The 17,645-nt window shown below is 42.0% G+C and overlaps 1 protein-coding gene across 4 annotated transcripts in view; it reads right to left on the bottom strand.

Moving 5' to 3' along the window:
• Positions 1–1,541: 1,541 nt before the first annotated feature.
• The window catches only part of bsna (bassoon presynaptic cytomatrix protein a), a 75,085-nt gene continuing 58,981 nt past the window's right edge, over positions 1,542–17,645 (bottom strand). For 2 of the 4 annotated variants that reach the window (XM_078798199.1, XM_058084001.2), the window contains exons 9-16: positions 13,623–16,116; positions 12,302–12,802; positions 11,885–12,213; positions 9,554–9,647; positions 9,221–9,352; positions 9,074–9,129; positions 7,991–8,138; positions 1,542–6,754 (exon numbers count right to left, since the gene is read on the bottom strand). In XM_078798199.1, coding sequence (XP_078654325.1) covers positions 9,089–9,129; positions 9,221–9,352; positions 9,554–9,647; positions 11,885–12,213; positions 12,302–12,802; positions 13,623–16,116 — 3,591 coding nt within the window. In that variant the 3' untranslated portion in view covers positions 1,542–6,754; positions 7,991–8,138; positions 9,074–9,088. Of the gene's footprint in view, positions 6,755–7,990; positions 8,139–9,073; positions 9,130–9,220; positions 9,353–9,553; positions 9,648–11,884; positions 12,214–12,301; positions 12,866–13,622; positions 16,117–17,645 lie in introns of all 4 variants that reach the window. The other 2 variants (XM_078798200.1, XM_078798201.1) reach the window with 2 other exon arrangements.

Raw genomic sequence — 17,645 nt, 5'->3', positions numbered from 1 at the left:
TGCATGACAAAGTGCAGTAGGTCATAAGTGTTTTGTGTTTTGAGGGAGATGCGCTCTTGTTGAACTATTGTGTTGTGTTGAACAATCCAAGTTTATTTTGCCGAAAGAATTTAAAGAAATTCCAGGCCATTCCTGAAGGAATGATATTTGGATTTTGGTGGTACTGGATAGTCATTTGCGAATTAGCTTTGAGGCATGTAGTGTCGCGATTTATTTAAATAACATTGGATTCATGTCACAGTTTGTGGTTGACGGTTCATTTAAATTCAGTCACTTTTTAGTCAAAAATCCAAACAATGTAGCTGTGATATAAAAATAGCATGCATACTGGACAGTGCCACTTTAAATAATGCAGTCCAAATGTGAGAGACATTATGTATAAGCTCCACCAAATATTGTAATATAAGAAGACAGAGTACTCATACAAGGACTCCTGTGACATTTACTTTGTACTTTTCAATTCAACACAGCTGGCTAACCCACTGATACAAAGATAAACTGTATGCTTACTTGGATGACCAAGCAAATATTTAAAATATTCACACCGGAGGATATTTCATTTTTACCGTAATTTTTAAAAAAAATTTCTTAAACTTTGAACCCATGACTTATACAAGGCTCCAGCAAATCTATGGCAATACAGTCAGTAAACAATAGCTCGACATGATCTAATCACCAGCTATTAGTGCACTCACAACAAGCCTATCAAGCCATTGTCAGCTGCTGGCAGTCAACAAATAAACACTCAAAAGGCCCACCTAAGAAATATACAAACATGCACAAATATAAATTTAAAATGAAACAAAATCCAACTCTATTAAATCCCTACCACCATGCACCGTCTCAGCAATGCATTCATTCATTGATGATGATGTCAGCCTCCCTGCGGGATCCGCTGGCTTTTTCAATTTTTTTTTTCATTATAAACTCACACTAGTACATGTTTATATATTTCTGGAGTACACCAGTGTTAAGTGGAGTGTTAAGTTGCTGTGTAATGAAATTGGTGTTCTTCAATAGATGGCGCTGGTGAGATAAAATAGTTATTTTTTATGAATTCATGGCCAATCAAGATTATTTGTAGTTAAGGTGTTTTATATACTTTTTTGTCTTAGTCCAAGTCCAAAAGAACTATGGAATTTTGAAATGTAATGCCTAATGTCCCATGTCGATACAGTAAATCGATGGCTTTTGGACACAGAAAGAGTATAGGCAAGAGTTTCTTATGTACGTATTTGTTTATTTTTCCTGATTGCAATGTATTTTGAAAGTCATAATTTGTCATTCATCACATTACATGGCATGATGCACCAATTCTACTACACCCATTTACAGGAGGAACACACAGAAACATACACAAGGTTTTACATTGGGAACAGGAAGTTTAGCTCATTGCACTTACAACAGTGAATTGAACACTTTGTTGTTATTATTAGGCTCATTTTTTCATCTCCACCCTCATTTTTTTTTCATTATTCATATTTTAAAACTTATTGTCCATTTCAGGCCCCCCGCCATATATCAGCCCTCCCCACCCACCCACCCAAAAAATTTACACAGGATCAGGAAAAAAAAAACTTTTTGTTTTTGATGCCATCTCATTTTACAAACACAACATTTATAGAAACTCCACACAGACCATTATGTTTTTTGTTTCTTTTATATCAGATTATAATTTTTTTGAATGGTTTTAAAACAGTCGGCATGAGCCAGCCACACGCACGATGCAAATTATTGTCCGCTATCATTCAAGTGAGCTCTTGCTGTTGGTTATGTCGTTTTGTACACACACAAAAAAAGCACATGTTGGGGTAATTGGAGGCTCAGGGTTGCATACGCTCCGTGTGGTGTGCAAATGACCCCCCCCCCAACCCAGTTAGTGCCTGTGTGTTAATATGGCCGCTGCTGACAGACACGTCCAGGTTGGAAAGAACACGTGTCGTGTTGCTGTCTAACGTGGGCGGCCCTCACCTGCTATTTACATTGGGAAAAACTTTATTTTTAAGTTTACAGTAAAAGAGAAAAAAAAAAACCTGGCAGCCCGAGGTGGAATGTCAACGAGGCTCAAAAGGTCAAAAGGGGAGGGGCTTGGAAGGGTGGAGTTCTTCGATGGGTGGGTACACGTGTCAGTTCATGCATGCTTTTAAGAAACAAAAAAATAATTATTTTCTAGCTGCTTCCTCTCATAATTTATCTTTTATATACTGTATATCTTTGTGGATGGATATTTTATTTATACTTTATGATCTATCTTACCATAACAGTAATGGTGGTCACTGTCCTACAACATTCTGTACACCTGAATGCTACGTTTTTTTTGTTCCGGAAAACATACAAAAAAACTGTCTTTGTCGATTTTATCACTGTAAAATTAAGGGGACAAATAATAAAATTAGATTTTATTGCAAATTTCTGTTTTTTCACTTGCAGTAAAAGTACCTTCCAATATTAAGTTGATAATGCAACACTTACAAATAATATGTGATGCCTGTAATCGCTGATTCAAAAAAAAAAACATTTAAAAATAATTGTTAAATACATGCCTTTAGTTGTTTTTATTTTGTTTTTGTTTAATGGCTGTTGGATTTGTGAAGAAAATAATAAGAAAATTAGGGGGTAAAATAATTACGTACACAATATTTACATTTTTTCCTTTTTCATGGCTGTAAAATCAGCAAAATTATTAAAAATAAAATGTAAATGCACAACATATATTTATCTTTTTCTGCCGTAAACTTTTTGGGAAAATTAAATTATATTTAAATTTATTTATATATATAAATACACGCACAATTTTTTAACACATAAGACAAAGTAGTCAATTATTGCTGAGGCTAGCTAACTTATAAAAGAAAAACACTCTGTGTCCTCTCAGGGCCTCAAACTATAATAAATCATCCAAAATGGTTACTTTCATTTCTGTTTTCCCAACATTTTCCATTTGAAAACACAGTTTATAGGTTCATGGAGAATGTTACGAGCTTTGTTTCACCTAAAGTGGATTTCATCTCCGCTATATAACGCTTACCGTCTACATTTGTGCTTTAAATGTGTGGACTGGTGAATTCACAGACAGCACAATAGGTTGAATGGCTTTCTTCAATTACTCATAATATAGGATAAAAGCCCTTGCTGCTTTATGCATAATTTAAATCACCTGGAGTTCAGATTCAAACATTTAGACAGGACTAATAAATGAGCAAAAATGTAATTATGAGAACTCATAAAGATCTCATCTATGTTAGGTAAAGTAAAACTATTATGTCTTTTAATGGCTGTGGTTAATAAACATACTTTCCTATATTATTAATACACTTTCATCTTACTCCTTCCGGCTATATATTTCTCTTCATTTTTATAAAATAACATTTTAAATATTTCACAAAAAAATAGTTATTTTGTGTTTAGTGGCATTTTACTGATATTTACGCAAAACAATACGATATTATTGGAAGTAAACATTCAGGCTGCTGATCGTTATCTTTTAATTTCAGCCGCCATCGCTATCAACCTCTGGGTAAAATATATCCTGGAACCCGGTGGTGAGAAACATGCAGCCTGAGGGCCAAATACGGCTCGTCAGAGTATCTGACTTGGCCCGGGATGCAGTTAGATAATACTAAAAGTCTGTTCAATCATTTTTTTTCTTCCCCCAACATTTAGATACGTAACAGTCGTAGGACTTATATATATATATATATATATATATACTTTTTAAAATCGTCATATATATGAAGTCTCTCAACTAAACCTTATCTGTGCCTTTTGTGTTCAACCTTAAAGCCACAAAGATGTCAAACACTGTAAAACAGTGTTTTTCAACCACTGTGCCCAATTATTTTTTAAAAATGAACATTTATTAATCATTTTCTGCAAATATTATATCATTGTCCAGTTTCCGTAGTGTAAACACTGGCGGAGCAACGCAATAATCGTCCGTGTGGCAACACGTACCCGAGATTGCCTCGTTCCTACAGTGGACTTGGCGATGCACGTGAGATTGTTATTGATGTGCCGCATTATTTTTCCGATGTAATAAAACATACCGTGGCTCAAAAAAGGTTGAAAAACACTGCTCTAATCCAAACAATAACCATCCTTATTATTCATTAACACAAACAAATGCCTCCTGCTTATGTTGCTCTTTATGAAAAATGTCAAAACAACATGATAGCAAATGATTGTGACTTCCTCCCCATGATTCGCCTCATTTCTTTATCGTGTTTGTATTATTATTATTATTATTATTATTATTATTAATTGTTGTTACTCCAAATGCGATTCATTGCATAGAACGAGTGGAAATGAGAGGTCTGCCTTGTATCCCCACCCACCATACTTGTGGCTGTTGATTGAACTGTTTTCTTTTCACGGACACATATGTAAAGAACCGCTCCACTCATACAAACATACAAACGTTAGGAACAGAACAATATAGAGGTGACTTTGAGGTTTTTCTTCTTCTTTTTTTTTTTAAGTCGACGCCGGGCAGCATGCGAAGGTCCCCGGTGAGCATTCGTATGTAGACAATATACAACAGACGTGTTTCTGCTTGTCATGTTCAGCCTTGACAGCACTGCACATTGGATGACGTAGCAAAGCACAGATCCCACAATGCACTGCAGGAGCATCATCAACAGGGGGGTGACCACTGACCTGAGTAGTTTCCATGACAACTGAGAGAGGTTGCAGGTCAGTCAGGGGAGATAGAAAATGAAAAAGTGTAAAAAAAAAAAAAAAAAGTGAATTTTTTTTGGTTCCTTGTTTGTTTTTTTTTGTCATTGACACCATTTTAAAGTGTGCTTTCGTGTGCGGCGTGCATTTGAGTGCTGACGCTTGATGATGGCGATGACATGTGACACAGCCGGGAGATTCCCAATGATGATGATAACAAGTCCAGGTTGTGATACCCTGCAATGCTCTGGGCTCCAGTAATGACTCCTGGCTACAACGTCCCAATATTATTGATCAAAGAGGATCTGTATATACTATATTAATAAGCCACAAATTAGTACTTAGGGGTAACAGTCATGTGCAAAAGTCTTAGGCCACTACTAGCTTTGTTTTGTTTTTTTCCACAGCAGTCCCATTCACTTTTGGTGAGGATCTGGATAAAGGTACATACTATACAGTGGAACCTGTGTCCAATTCATTCATTCATTTTTTTTCTACCGCTTATCCTCACGAGCGACTGGTGGCCAGCCAATCACAGGGCACATATAGACAAACAACCATTCACACTCACATTCATACCTATGGACAATTTGGAGTCAACAATTAACCTAGCATGTTTTTGGAATGTGGGAGGAAACCGGAGAAAACCCACACATGCATGGGGAGAACACCCGAGGGTGGAATTGAACTCGGGTCTCCTAACTGTGAGGCCTGCGTGCTAACCACTCTCCACCGTGCAGCCCAATTCTATTACTAATTTGGAGTTCAACCTTTTAGCATTTTGTCTTTTTATTTTTTGACTGTTCAATAGTTCCTGTTCCTTGGTGGAGACTGATGCCCTCCTGAGTTTGCTAAAAAAAAACACATAATTAAGCATAATTAAACATAATTAATTAAAATATATGTATAAAACGCAAAAACTGTGGCCTAGGACTTTTGCTTTGCACTGCATGATTGATGAGCGTTACATCATTGGCAAGTTAGACAGACGAAGGCAACACATTTCTACCGCACCACACAATTGTGCTCTTGAACGCCTCTTACTCTATTGCTTCTGTATATCATACTGTGTATGGGTGTAAAAAAACAAACAAAAAAAAACAACCAAAGCGTTACAATTACAAAACAATAGAAAAAAAGATACAAATATAAATGATATCATAAAAAAATAGTCCACTTTGACTTCAAAATGAAATATAATTAAGGCCTTGAGGGGGAAATGAAAGGAAATAAAATAAAAAACAGAAAACATACATAAAAAAAATGTGGAATATATCACAGTCGGTAAAACCAAACGTATCCAAGTTAAATGACTTGTTAATGCCTGAAAACCAACCGCACCACAACCACTTCCTGTATTTCGTTTATCTCTCCATTCCTGCCTCAATGCGTTTTGCCGTGTCTTTATGGCCTCCGTTTAGTGATGATGAACAGTGTAAAGGTCTTGGGGATATAAAATTCCATGCATTCCAACGTCCTACATATTATTATTATTATTATTACTATTATTATTTTCTCCCTCTGATGTTTTACTTCATTAAATACACATTGAGGAGTATTTGAGAATTACAAAACAGAACGGGCATTCAGGAAAGCGAGGAAGTACGGGAGGAGTAATCTGGAATGTGGATCGAAACTGTGGAAAAGAAACGGCCACCGTTGTCTTCTTCATTCCGCGTGATGCTTTCTCGGGAATTTGACAGGAAGAAAGAAGAGGTCTGCGGTACCAGAAAAACCTGCAGTATCGTTATTATTCCATGTTCCTCGCTTCTCAAAATTTCCTTGGAATAGAGAGAGATTAGAGCTGAGTTCTTTTCTCCAATCGGTCCCGGGCATCCCAAGCTGGTCCTTTATATGCTGCTGACGAGGAAAAAGCAGCAAATGATGGCGTCGTTTTCATACACGTGTCATGATGGCGGATCCCTTTTAGCGTTCCCTTTTTGATCCAAGTCCATGTGGTAGCGACTGACGGCAGCAAAACAATATGCTTCAGCCACCAGTTGGCTCTTTTTCATAATCAGCGCAGGAAGGGGAGTCGGTTTGATGTCTTTTCACGATGTCGGATGACAGTTTGGAATATCTGTGGGGGAGAAAAAACAAATTGGAAGGCCGAATTAATGCAAACTGAAAGCCACCGTATCAAGTTCAAGTTAGCTATGGTAGCTTCTTTTCTGGGGACTCTGAGTCTCACAGATCAGTTCTCCGGGTTCTCCGTCAGGCCATGGTTAACCGTGGAGTCCTTCCCGATGCTGTGTTGGTATTCTCAAAGGTTAACAAGATTTTTTTATGGTTGTGTCTAATATGCAATAAAGACATTGACCACCAGATGGCGTCTGTGTTTCAGACATTGATGAATACAGTATGAACCTGGGGCTCTCAGGGATACAGGTACACCCGCCTGGTCTAGAACAGGGGGGCCAAAACTCAACGTGTACTTTGGGTTTTAGGCCGAACTGGAGATTACCCCCCCAATGCATTTTTTGTATGCATTAATTCTTGTTTATACTATTTTTGGTAGTATGCAGATATACAACTATGGTTGTTTGGCGTGTTTGTTGGTTTCACCTATTCATCAATCTGTCAATGTCCAGGAAAAAGCTAACTTTCCCAGCATGCTTTGCTGTAATTGACATGATGACTTTTGATTGTCTTATGCGTCTTTAAGGTGTTTTTTTTTATACAGACAGTTCAATTTGTTTAACTTTTGGCCAAAATCTAGCAGCGTCATCCCAATAAAAGTTAGTTTATTGGGATGTTATTATGGTACTATGGTACACATAATGTCATTTTATGGTCATATCACCTCGTACTTCGGTACGAGGTACATTATTAAAAGAAAAACTAACCTTAAGTTGTATTATGGAAAGCAGGAAGTGAACAAACGAAACAGTTACTGATTGTAAAAGTAAACTGTATTATGGAAAGCAGGAAGTGAACAAATGTAACAGTTACTGATTGTAAAAGTACCAGATGGAGGGGTAGGATTTCATAAGCTTTGCTTCTTCCTACTCCTTTTGGACATGTGGAACTGTGAACTGATTATGGGATGCACTCAATTGGAATCTGATGCATGTTCAAATGAAATAAAACCATTACCATTACCATAAAACGACTACATGACGTGAGTGCATTGAGTACTCAAGGACATTCACATGAGACTATAATGGGTCTTGGCCATTAGCTCCTATGTTTCTATAGGCATAGCATGATAATGGATCAGGACACTTTTGGTGTAAAATTCACAGCTTGGTGGCTTCACCCAAAGCAGTAAAAGAATTAGATCTTCTTTGCAGGTCATATGAGTTGAAGTACTCACCAATATGCTTGGTTCTTCACTCTGCCCTCTCTCTCTCTCTCTCTCTCTCTCTCTCGCTCCTTCTGTCTCTCTCCCAGGTAATTAAAAAACAGGAACATCACAGGTTTTTCTGGTACAAGGTCTCATGGCTTTGTGTTTTTACATAGTCCTGCAAATGCACAAATATATTTGGTCAGTAAAATTATGCTAATTAACTAATGCTCACCCTAGATTATTAAATATTGCAATATTGTATTAACCATGTTTACATTTTCTGTCAAATAGATGATAAAGTTGTCATATCATATAAATTGTCAAAGCCTTTACAGGATGATAGCTGCTGTACTGACCTTTTGAAATACATTAAAACAGACCGTTTCCACGGGAACCCCAAAACCCAAAGAAATACAGCTGAATAGGTGCAGATTCTGGAAGAACTAGAAAGCTCTCTGTGCTGGTTATTGTGTGTAGCTGCTCTATAGGAGTCCACAACTCAATACAAATAGGTCCCCTTTAAGACCAGTTGAAGTGCCCACAACAAGCTAAAACTCAACTCTGAATCCCCAACTTCCTGTCCGCCATCCAATTAAATGGCTTTGTGATTGTATTTGATGATGTCAACTACATCGGGTCATACCAATGTAAAAGTGACTCAGTAAAACAAATCCAACATATAAACAAACAAACCCTTTTGAACAAAGCCGAAGTTCCGATTTAATGGAGTTGCTAACATAGTAAAGCTACACAATTTCCACTCGCACATTGAAAAAACAAGCATGACGCTGTGTGACAGCAGGGAAGAAACAACACTCTGCCACCACCTGGATACACTCCTTTGGGAGAAGACTAGAGTTGCACCGTCCTCTCAAATCCACAACAACAGCATCCCACCAGACATCCAGTCCACAGAGGTTTATTCTGGAAGCTAATGCTACGATTTAGTATTTCAACTTCATTTTAATTGAAGTTCATTTTAAATAAAGTTTGAATTGAATTGATGATTTTTGTCCAGGTCATTCGTAAATGTATCCCCATTTGAATACATTGCATACTTTCTTACAAAAATAACAATGAATACACATTATAGAATGCATGCAAACACACCTTAAACGCAGCACTTCAGAAGAAAGAGGTGAACTTTTTGCCAAAACCGGATATAGCTGGAAAAAAAACAAAACATAAATTTATCTATCTGGAGAAATATTTTGTGATTGCACCAAAGCTATAATTATACATAATTGCTGATGATACCTTCTCCCAGTTTCCCAGCCTGCTCAGCAGCTCCTCCTGGCAGGATCTTGGACAACATGCTGTCTCCCTCCATGCCCGGCTGACCTGCTGCTGCACTGCCAATCCCTCCTGGCCGGGGAGCAGCTTTGGAGCCTGCACGGGGATGATTAAGAAAATGAGGGCGAGGAAGAAAGGTGAAAAGGAATATACGGATGATGGTGAGATAGCAGAACAAAAGCCCTCATTCAATTTTATGAACTAAAATCGGTGAATGATACCATTTTTGCAATTATTATCAATACTATTTTGAATATCGTCTGGACTCTTTATCCATTGACAGTGGCTGTACTTCACCTATGCCCGTGAGTGGTGGTTGAGCTCCTTTTGAGGCCATTACAGGAGCTGCTTTTGCTCCAATGGCTGTGGCTGGAGGTGTCTCAATCTTGGCCTGCAAAAACATTTCATTTAACTTTATTCTTCTCACATATATGGTCATTAGAAACAATGGGGGAATTCACTTTACACTTGACTTCTATCTACAGTATTGTAGTCTAATTTAGTAGTAGTAGTAGTTCTAATCTGCCAGAATGACATCAGCTTCCTCAATGAGCTGAATAACTTCTTTGGAAGGTTCGAGGCTCTAAACAACAACCCTGCGAGGAAGGCTACCCCCCACCCCGATGAAAAGGCAGTCAAGTTGGATGCCGCTGCGGTGTGGAGAGTCCTGAGGAAGGCTGCAGGCCCCGACGCCATTCCAGGACGGGTGATCAAGGAATGTGCAGACCAGCTGGCCCACGTGCTAACGGACATCTTCAACACCTCACTGGCCCAGGCTGCCGTCCCCCCATGTTTCAAGTCTGCCACAATAATTCCAGTGCCCAAGAAATCCTCCATCACATGTCTAAACGACTTTCGGCCCATTGCACTTACATCCACCATCATGAAATGCTTCGAGAGAGTGGTTAAGGACCATATCACCTCCAAACTCCCCGCATCACTCGACCCATTTCAATTTGCATACCATACTATGTCTATGTCTAGATGAGTATCAAGTTAAACTGTGACCAGTGCCAGTTAAGGGTCAGTTAGGGTACAACATCCTGTGTTGTGTTCCTTCTTTTTATCTTCAGTGGGGGGGAACCAAAAAGGCCTAAGGAATTTATCATTATTTACTCAGGAGGCAAGAAAGATAATGGGGTGAAGAAAGAAGTATCTGGGGAACAGGATTCTGGTCCATCTCCCAACTCCACCCAATCTGAGGCGATCTACAAAAAGCTCTGGGATGCAAGAATCAGGGCTGACTTTCCTTCTTATTGTCGGGACATTGGACATTGGAAGAGAAACTCAGCCCAGGATCCTGTTTTTGTGATTTTATTCTTCATTCATTCATTTTCTACCGCTTTTCTACCCTCGCGGGGGGTGCTGGAGCCTATCCCAGCTGTCTTTGGGCGCGAGGCGGGGTACACCCTGGACTGGTCGCCAGCCAATCACAGGGCACATATAGACAAACAACCATTCACACTCCATATACCTATGGACAATTTGGAGTCGCCAATTAACCTAGCATGTTTTTGGAATGTGGGAGGAAACCGGAGTACCCGGAGAAAACCCACGCATGCATGGGGAGAACATGCAAACTCCACACAGAGAGGGCCGAGGGTGGAATCGAACCCTGGTCCTCCTAGCTGTGAAGTCTGCGCGCTAACCACTCAACCGCCGTGCCACCTGATTTTATCCTGTCTGACCAATTTTACAATATATGATGTTAACTTTTACTTTTACGAGTTTTATTCCTTCTCATAAATGGTGATTAACGAATACGGTCAGGGAGATTAAATTTACTTAAACAAGTGGTCTTGGAGGCCTTAATTAGGTCGCGGAGAATTTCTTCTCCAACAGTATATACCTTGGTTTTCACCATTAGGTCAGGTTTAAACCAAAACATACGAGTTTAAACCAAAACGTACCAGTTTTCGTTTAAACCAAAAAAAAAAAAGTTTTGCTTTAAACCAAAACGTTTCGACCAAAACGTACCAGTTTTGGTTTAAACGCCTCAATAGGGGAGAATTTTGAGTTTTTCTGCTCCATACTTCCCACTTTCCTGTGCTTGCTGTTTTGGGGGTTTGGTACCCCCGAAAGGGGAGAATATATTGTAAAATGACTACTTTCTTGTACACTGACTAGAATATGACTTTTCATTTTGGTAAACTCTGTGACCTGATTGTTACAGATGTTTTTGGATGTGTTTGGAGTCCAAGATGTTCTGCCAAAATACTTAGGTCCAGTCACAAGGCATGACCAGATTAGGACTGAATTCCGGAAATCCACGTCATTGCTATTGTTCATGAGGTCTATATAAGTGCTGTATTAAATAAACACGGGGACCCTTTTCCTACAACTGCAGAGGTGGTTCGTGTCAGTTAGTCAACTTTCCTAATGCAACTCCAATTGGTTTCCTCATTGCGATAAATCACCCTTGTGTTAATTTTCCCTGTAATACTACAGAGGGTAGAGCTACAGAGGAAGGAGAAACCGGAAGTGGGTGTGGTTTCACTGGAAATGGGCGGAGCTTAAAGCTTAATGACAATAAAGGAAGTCCATCCATCCATCCATTCATTTTATCAGATGTAAACAAAGTGGGTGTGTATTTAGCATGCAAAGGTAAAACGTATTCCTTCAGCTCACCATAGGGGTCGATGTGGTTCCTGTTGGACCCATCTGTCTGGCCTGACCCATTGGCCCACTTGCTGGTCCTCCCATTTGACCAGGTTTGGCCTGGCCCTGCCCCATCCCCATGTTTTGTCCCTGGGCTGGGGGCTGTTGCTGAGCACTCGTGGTGGTTGGAGTCCCTTGCTGCCCTGGCCTGACTGTGGAAGTCTGGGCTTGCTGTTGGAGCTGAGTCCTCTGTCCTTGAGGACCGTCATTCTGGGATACTTGACCACTCGGTCGCCCGGATCCCGCCGTACTACCTGTGGGACCCTGACCTCTTGAAGAGGTGCCAGACCTAGGGGCACCTAGATGCGGGTAATGAGGGTCGATATTTGATTAAAAATCTGATTTAATATATGTACTTTAGCTTGAATCGATTGAATAAAAACCGACCTGGTGCTTGGCCCTGCATGTCCACTTGTTGCTGAGACTTGCTGCGGGAAGAGCGATGTGTATCCCCTTGCCTGGAGGATCTCTGGCTATGATGGTGACCAGATGAATCCCGGGAGTATTCTGACGAGTGGTAGCCTCCGGACCTCGAATCTCCACGTCTTCCCGACGATGACGACCGTCCCGAAGGGTCGTGCCGCATAGACGTGTCTTTTGGGTGGCCCTTAGATGACCGAGAAGACCTTGGTTCATCTGAATGACGTGTTGAAGACGAGTGTCGACTCGAGCTTCCATGGTGCCGATGGTCACGGGACGAAGCGTGTCGCCCTCCGTGGCTGTACTCGTCCTGGGGCCACAGGTCCTCCTCGGGAGGCTCATCATAATCATGATAGGTGTGTTTGACACCATGGCGACTCCTTCCGGTCGAGTGGCTGCTGCCGTAGTGGCGAGAACTGGAGCGCGGCTTCTCAAACCAGTCTGTTTCTTCCTGGCCCAGATGGTAGGCTTTGGAAACCGAGAGCAGATCACAGTCAATCTCCATGTCGTTCGGGGACAGCGGCATGCAGGCTGAGAAAAAGAAGGAAGAAGACCACCCACATGCCAAAGAAGGAGAAGACACAGAAAATCAAAATAAAAGTTGTACATCCATGCAGAGTACAATTTACGTCACTTTCACATTACGAGACTAACTCGATCAAATGAACACTGCAAAATTGTCTGCTATAAAAAAGCTATGGTGGTTATCTTTCCATTGCCAAGGTTTAAGCCAATCATATTGGATGCTACAGAACCTTGATATCGTTTAACCATAATTGATCCTCGCAAAATGTATGGCAATGCGAGTAACACTGACGTCAATAACCTTACAAAATAATAACAAGACTGTTTTGCAGTGCGGCCTAAATCCAGAAACGAAAAACATGTACGTATAAAACATCAATGCAAAAGATACCGATAACGACATAACCCTGTAAGATAATTTGCATTGGTGACGTGCAAAGAAGACCTTCCAAGGGAATCAGAGTGGTGCGAACGAAGAAAACGACCACGCCGTAGAACCATGCGAGTACTGGACAAACAGATGACCAGACGGACAGGCGGAGGGACGGACAGGCAGGCAGACAGACAGACAGCAGTCCACTGAAATGAGAGCTCCAAGTGACTCTCAGGAAGAAGAAAACATTGGCATGCAACAGCTAGCTCTGCCTTTTTCTTCTCTTGGTCTTTTTCTAAGCCTATTCACTGGGTGGGTGGGGGACATTTAGATAAACGGTGGGGGCAGTAGTAGATAGTGAGACTGTGGGCATTCAGCTCCCACAATTACCTTCACTGTCTGACACAGCACAATGATAATCGTCTATTAAGTACGTATCATCCGACTTGTAGACATGGGTCCGTGGTAGGTCTCGGATGTGGTCTTGCACATCTGGCAGAGAGTGACTGGAACCATATTGGCCGTAATAGTAATGGTATCTACTGCTGCGACTGTCGTAGGGGTCGGGGCCTAAGCTGGACGATCGCCCGGAGCTCATGAGTCTCCCCAGTGGACTGAGTGGGCTCTCTTCTTCAGAGTACTGCCTGGTTGGGTGCCGCCCTCGATTGTAGCCACATCGGTAGGAGCGGTCGTCCCTCTCGTAGGATCTGCTGCGGTACCCAGAGTAGTCTTTGGCTGTGATCTTGTCCATGCCATATCCGGTGGAGCGGGAGCGGCCGGTGGAAGTGTAGTAGATCCGATCATCCTCCTCCCCCAATGAGCCGTAGTATCGACTACTATGGGCGGTGCCGCTTCCAGCGTCGTATGTACTCCTCTTGAAGCCGTAGTCCTCTATCAGTTGACGTCCCCGAATATGGGCGGCGGTGTAACCCCCGCCAGATGCTGAAGAATAGGAGGCTAGGTCTGCCTCAACATCCCGTGCCTCCTCAATAGGGGAGAACTTCGAGATTTTCTGCTCCATACCGCCAAGTTTCCTGTGCTTGCTGCGTTTGGTGGACATGACAGCAGGAGCCAGAAGGCTTCTAGGGGATGAAGATTTCTGCACCCCAGATCGGAAGCTGTCGTGTTTGTAGTCGTAGTCATAGTAATAGGAGGATCCCCCACCCAAGCTAGTGCTCACGCTGCTGCTGCCCCCTAGAGGTCCGTGCCTGTAGCTGCTCTTACCCCTGCCATGGTGGTCGTACAATTCTTCCTGCATCGCTGCCTCCTCCTCGGGTGCCCTGCCGTACATGGAGCTGCCAGTTCCCCCACGCGTCGTGCCGCCAATGGTGGTGCTGTGCCCGTGGGTGTCGCCGGGATAACGTCCAGTGCCGCCGTGATGCATCATGTCCACCGTTGTCGTGCCCAGCCCATTTTTTGCCGTCAGCTCACTTACATCATCAATCATCATGTAGTTCCTCGGGATGTTTTGTTCTAAGCCAGGCGCCCCATACATTCCTTCCGCTGTGCTGTAGGTGGACGGACTATCCACAGCATGCCCGTAGGCATTGGATACTGTTGGCGTATACTGTCCATACGAGCTTGCCGTTGTTGTGTAGGAATAAGCGTTAGCGGTGGTTGTGGTGTACTGGCCGTACGAACTAATCGTGGTGGATGTATACTGTCCATACGTGCTAGGCGGCATGGTCGTGAACCCGCCGTAACTGCTGGACACGGTTGCCGAGCCATAGGGTCCATAGTTGGCCATGGTTGTCGTTCCAGTGTATTGACCATACGAGGGGGCTGAACTGGAGTAGGTGCTGTCTTGTGCCGTGGTGGTAACCACAACTGTAGGGTTGCTGATTGTCTCGTAATTGGTGGGCATTTTATGCTCCAAATCGGCCAGCGACGTCTGTCTGGGCCTTCCATGATGCACCGTCAAAATATCGGTTTGGGGCTGCCCAGGGTAAGGGGTGCTCTGGCTGGGGTAAGAGGACACAGCACTTGGATAAGGTGAGCTGTGGGTGGGGTATGGGGGCTGACCGGGTGGTGCGGGGCCGAAACCTGTGTGCCCTGGTTGAGGCTGAGGTTGTGGTGCGGCTGGCAACCCAATGTCAGTTTGGGGATATGGGGGTTGAGTTTGGGGGTATGTGTGGGAAGAGTATGACGTTTGAGATTGGTATGATGGTCCCGAAGGGTGAACATGGCTCTGGAGGGGTGTCGGTTGCGGCAGTGCCTGGGACTGAGACACTGTTGGGTAAGGAGGCTGGTTAAAGGGACCGGAGGACTGGTAGGGCAAACTTGATTGAGTGGGGGCTGCTGGTTGGCTCTGGGGGTATTGCGAGGAAAGGAAAGACGAGGTGGGTGGGTATTGGGCTGCTGTGTTCAGATCGTTGGTGAAATGGCTCAGAGGAGCAGTACTTGGTCTCGTTAGTAGTCCATTGGTCTCATGTGATGCTGCTGCAGCCGCTAATCGTAGGTTATTTAATTCGCTATCTGACATATAGTCCCGAGTGTCGCCCATACACCGCAGATAAGCAATATCCCTCCTCTCCCTCTCCTTGACCAGCGTCTCTTTCCTTTGGTGGATCCCCAGCTCGAGGTACCTCAGCTTAGCATCAATCTCTTTCTCCTCTTCCTCCAGCTCAGCTTGCTGCTTTCTCAGTTTGGTTGATTCTTGCTCTACAGCCTTCAGCTCATGGGTGAGGTCTTTGAGGAGGCTGGCTTTAGCGGCTAGGCCAGACCTGGAGCTGGGCTTGTGGCTGGGCACGGATGGCAAATAGACCTGTTGGAGGGCAGGAGTCATCAGAGGCAGATGAACCGATGTAGTAGTTTCTTCTGGAGGCGGGCTTGGCAGGGTTCTCTTGACTTTACGGAGCAGCGAGCTTTGCTGAAGGGCCGCCAGCTGGAGAATGAGAGAGAGGGTGGGGGTGGAAGAGCAGTATAATATGGGGACGACAAAGACAACAAAGTATGAGAAGATATAATAAAACCAAAGAATAGGAGGGTGTGATCATTAAGATGGTTGGCAGAAGAACATGGATGTTGTGGATATGTCGGAATTAAAGATTATAAGGAAGTAAAAGAGAGGATATAAGGAAAGCAGAACAAAGTTGTTAAGGAAAAGTGTGTGTGTGTGTGGGGGGGGGGTTATTCATAATAGTGGTAGGAAAAATTTGAATTGGGAGAACAGATAATATGACAAGAACAGGAAGGAGGAAAACTCCAAACAACAAGAAAAAGATGAAAAAAATAAATATAAATAAGACATGCATCCAAGGAGACAAGGGAGACAGACAAGAAGACAAGGACAACAAGAAACAACAGGGGGCTCGTGTTAGAAGACATACACCAAAAAACTTTAAATTAGCATTTCAACCAAACAGCAGTTTATAATGGAAACAATATTTTGTTATTAAAACTATTTTTTGAAGGTAGCTCGCCTTCGCCGTAAATACACATTCTCCACACATGGAACAAACTTCTGTGACTGTCCTTCATAATAATGTCTGCGTAAACAAAACAAGAGCGTCATGAATATCTTGGAATTGCATGGGTGACTACATCTTCTTTAACAGGCGTTACAGTTTGGTGAAAATTTGGTAGCAATGTACACAGAGGCTGGGATCTAGTTAGAAAAGTTAGCTCTCCTTCTCGAAACATTATTGTCGTTGGTGAAAAATATTTTGTGTCTTGAACGCATCATAAATCCTAAACCTCATATTACAAATATACAACATAAGGTGGCATAACAAAGCAAAATTTGTTCTCAATCAGAAATCACTCCACACTCTTTATTGCTCTCTGGTTCTACCATATCTTACTTATTGTGTGGAAATATGGGGTAATAACTATAAAAGCAATCTTCACTCGCTAAATGTACTGCAAAAAAGGTCAGTAAGGATAATTCATTATGCCGCCTACAGAGAACATACTAACTCCTTATTTCTAAAATCACAAATACTTAAACTTGCTGATATAGTTCATCTTCAAACAGCTAAAATAATGCATAAGGCTAAAAATAACCAATTCCCTAAAAATGTCATCCAATACTTCTCTACAAGAGAGGAGAAATATGATCTCAGGGAAGAACTACATTTGAAACACTTATATGCTAGGACTACGTTAAAAAGCCATAGCATTTCAGTATGGGGAATCAAACTATGAAATGGATTGAGTAAGGAAGTCAAACAATGCACAACGATGAGCCAATTCAAGAAACAATACAAGCAGTTGATGTTTGCTAAATACAAGGATGAAGAGTCTTGAACCAGTCATGATGTGCTATATATATCACTATATTGACACTTACTTTAGTACTATATTGACAGTATGGTACTATATTGACACTATATTGACAGTTACGATGGTACCGATTCTGTCATTGTATGGTCATATCACCTTGTAATTCGGTATGTGACAAAAAAAATAAAA

Source organism: Doryrhamphus excisus, linkage group LG17 (assembly GCF_037039965.1).
Source record: "Doryrhamphus excisus strain RoL-2023G ecotype Guam linkage group LG17, RoL_Dexc_Guam_v1.1, whole genome shotgun sequence".
Lineage (NCBI taxonomy): Eukaryota > Metazoa > Chordata > Actinopteri > Syngnathiformes > Syngnathidae > Doryrhamphus > Doryrhamphus excisus.
This window is presented reverse-complemented; position numbering and strand designations above follow the sequence as displayed.